The sequence below is a fragment of the Condylura cristata genome, unplaced genomic scaffold, assembly GCF_000260355.1.
Source record: "Condylura cristata isolate star-nosed mole 26May11 unplaced genomic scaffold, ConCri1.0 scaffold00013, whole genome shotgun sequence".
NCBI lineage: Eukaryota > Metazoa > Chordata > Mammalia > Eulipotyphla > Talpidae > Condylura > Condylura cristata.
In genome coordinates, this window is record NW_004567114.1 from 1,185,124 (window position 1) to 1,188,573 (window position 3,450).

Sequence of the window (3,450 nt, forward strand, 5' to 3'; positions counted from 1 at the left end):
CGGCGCGTGCGGGGCTGCCGGGCCGCTCCTGACCCGTGCGGGGCGGGGGGCGGGGGGCTCTCCACAAACCGAGTGCTGCTGACGCCGGCTCCAGGGCAAGACTGCGCAGACAAATCAGGCGCTGACTTGAAAAAATTTTGGAGAGAAAAAACTTCGTTTTGGCTCAGACAACCCCTCGTCCGCTGTGCTGCTGGAGCCGCCTGGCCCGCCTGGCCAGAGCACCCTGGCGGCCGCCGCGCGGAGAACAGGCGTGGTACCTGGGTGGGCGGCTCGATCGCGATCCAGGCCGGGAGCATCAGGCTGGGGTTCAGAGGCTGCGTCCCGACACGAAAGTAGACGCCACCCCGAGAATCGCAGGCCCAGACGTGCTGGTGTCCGCACGCCAAGCTGGTCAGCTTCACGGCTCCTGCAGACACAGGGAGAGCGGGCCCCGGTTACCGGCAGCCGGCGAGGGTCCCTGCAAGCTCCCGGGGGCCGGGCCGCGCGCGCTGAGCCGGACGGGGCTCACCTTTGCCCCCCAGGTTTAGGGTGACGATGCACTAACTCCCTGAGCGTCACTGTTCTGTTTGTCCTTGTGGGGAACTGCTTAGAAGTGGGATCTTGAAGGAGGAAGCAGCCCCGCAGGAGAGTGGCAGGCTCGGCGCTCTCGCCAGCCCCTCGGCACCACGTCAGGCCAGCTCAAGGCCCCGGGCCAGGCCGGGCCAGGCGGTGAGGCCAGGGCACAGGGGGCCTGGGGGCCACACGGCAGCGCCCGACCCCGACCCGGGACCCCACCCCCAGTGAGCTCCAGCTGAGGCCCGCAGCACCCAGAGCACGCCCGCCCTTCTGGGCTTCTCCTGAGGACAGGACGCCCCCGGGCCTCGCCCAGCACCGGCACGGCCTGCCCAGCTCCTGCTGGCGGGGCACGCGTGCTGGTCCGGCGGGCAGCGGTTTGCTCCCTAAGGAAACGGCTGCTCTGCCTGCCTGCCCACGGCCGGGGTGCCGCGGCCGCGGCCACCGCACCTTCCTGTGCTCGGCGGGCGGTAGCCGGGGGAGGCCAGGGCCCGTCCCTGCAGGGCCGCGTGCCTTCCTGGCGCTGGCAGCCGGGCCACGGGGCCGCCCCAGTCTGCAGGTTCTGTGTGCCGCTGCCTGGGGCCTCTGCAGTTTCTTATCAGAGGTCCCAGCTTTCAGGGCAGAGCTGACTTTGAAGCTGAGGACAAGTCGGTGGCCGGAGGGGCTGCTGGGAGGCTGGCCGGTCCCCGCCCTCTCGACACCACTGCGTGGGCCGGGTCTGGCTCTTCTGAAGATGACCGCCCCCCGCCTGAAACCCCACTCTTGCGCCTGGCGCCCCAGGATGTCTCGAGGGGAGTCAGGTGCCCGAGTGCACCAACCCTGGCGCTCTGTGCCAATCTGAACAAAGAAATTTGAGCAGCAAATTCCAGAAACAGCTGAGAAACAAATGCTAACTGAGAAGTAACTCGATGCTGGCGTCGGCCCAGCACGTGGCGACAACAGGCCCCGACGGCCAGCGGGGCAGGAGGCCCGGGCGCGCCGGAGGTCACTCAGCACTGCTGCCGCCGAGGGGCCTCCTTCTCCTTGGTTGTTTCTGTTTTTTATCATTTCTGAACCGTCTTTCCACAGCTTGTCAAGCGGCTGTGTGGGGGGAAAAAGGGGCCCCAGGCCCTGGGCCCAGTCGCCCCCACGAGCTGCGGCCCGGCCCCCTCGAGCCCACGCTGGGGAGGAAGCGGGGGGCCGGGCCGGTCCAGGCTCTGCTTCCTGGCCGGTGAAGCCCCAGTTGGCCCCACCCGGCCAGCGGGCTGCGAGCGCCTGTCACTGCAGGGGTGTGCCACGCGTGCCCTGTCCTCCTGCCCGCTGGGGGGCTGCACCGCCCCCAGCAGCAGCTGTCCGAGGCCCGGCCTCAGCCGCGGGAGGCTCGCGCCCGCCCCTGCCCATCCCCCCGGCGCGGGGCACCTGCCTCACGCCTACTGTCCACCCAGTAAGGCCAATTTCAGTTACTTTACCCTACAGAGCAGGCATTTTTTACTTTTCATTGCTTTTAAGCATGTATTTTAGAGCAAAGAGCACTTCTCCGGGGTCTTACTATTTCTGAAACTTCTCGCACCCACCACTGCGCCAGTCCTACCGGACGGAGGCCCAGTCACGGGGCGCTGCCATCCGGCCCGCGGCCAGGAGACCCTTGCGGTGGTGCCCACCGCGCTAGCTGCCCACTCCCCGGGGCTCGCCGGCCTCTGCTGCGTGAGGCTGACTCTGCCCAGACGAGGGTCGGAGCAGTCGCAAACCTGCGCTCAGGCCCCACAGCCAGGCCGGCAGCCGAGTCCTCACGACAGTAAACGACAAACAGGGTGCACGGGCGGAGGAGCCGCTCGTGACGCGGGCACCCTCGGGCTGCCCCGCGGGCGGGGCCGGTCCTCAGCACCGGGGCTCCGTGACAAAGGCCCTCTCCTGCGAGCCCAGGCGGGCCCGAGGGCGCGCTGGCACCTTACGCCCGCACAGCAGCCGACTGGGCAGGCGACACCAGGGCCCCGAGAGCCTCAGCTCACCTGCCTGAGCCACCTACGGAGTCACGGGGACGGCGGCCTGCCCACAGCTTGACTTCCCGCTGCTGAGGGCTGCAGGTGCCCCACGCTGCGTGCGGACATACGCGTCGGGGTGACCGAGCGGGGTGCCTAGGAGCACGGGACGCGTCCCGACGGGGCGGGGGCGGGGGCTGGAGGAGGGCGGGACAGGACGGTGCCAGCCGGGGCCTGCAGCGAGGAGAGCTGGAGGTGGGAGACCAGGCGCGGCGGCTGGGGCGCCAGGCCGGCAGGCCCAGGACCCGGGCTCTAGGGCAGCGCGGAGTCCCTGGCCCGTGAGGGCGCCGCCCACCCAGCTGTGCACCCTGGCGCCTTGAGGTGGTCCCTGCAGGGCAGGGCTGAGGGGCGCTGGCCCTGGCAACGGTGGGACAAGCAGATGTGAAAGCCGAGGACCCGGACTGGGCGGGTGCCGGGAGCTGGCCAGGAGCTGGCTGAGGGGCACGGCAGCCACGCGAACTCTGCCCTTCCCGGCAGGCCTCAGTGGGAGGGCATGGCCAGGGGACGCCCCCGGGGGGCAGCCCGTCCACACAGCTTGCCACGTGTGGGTCACGGTCCTCAGGGGTGTCTCTCAAGGCCGAGACCAGCCCGGCCACCAGGGCAGCCTCCTGCTGGCCTCTGCAGAGCGGCAGCACACGGGCCCCAGGTCCCACCCACACAGGCCCGCTGGCCCGGCAGCGTGAGTGCAGGGTTGGGGGGACGCAGCGGAGATGTCGCGGGGGTGGGGGGCACGCAGCGGAGTCGCTGTGAATTTCAGGGGCGGCACATGGGACACGGGTGGATTCCCCGGGCCCACGCGGACCCCGGGGGTGCCTGCCCACAGCCACACCGTAGGGGCCAGGCGGACCCCGGGGGTGCCTGCCCACAGCCACCCATAGGG

At 70.3% G+C, this 3,450-nt stretch overlaps 1 protein-coding gene across 1 annotated transcript in view; it reads right to left on the minus strand.

Annotated features, from left to right (window-relative positions):
* The window catches only part of TECPR2 (tectonin beta-propeller repeat containing 2), a 39,538-nt gene that overhangs the window by 6,145 nt on the left and 29,943 nt on the right, over positions 1-3,450 (minus strand). The window contains exon 15 of the mRNA XM_012724371.1: positions 258-406. Coding sequence (XP_012579825.1) covers positions 258-406 — 149 coding nt within the window. The remainder of the gene's footprint in view (positions 1-257; positions 407-3,450) is intronic.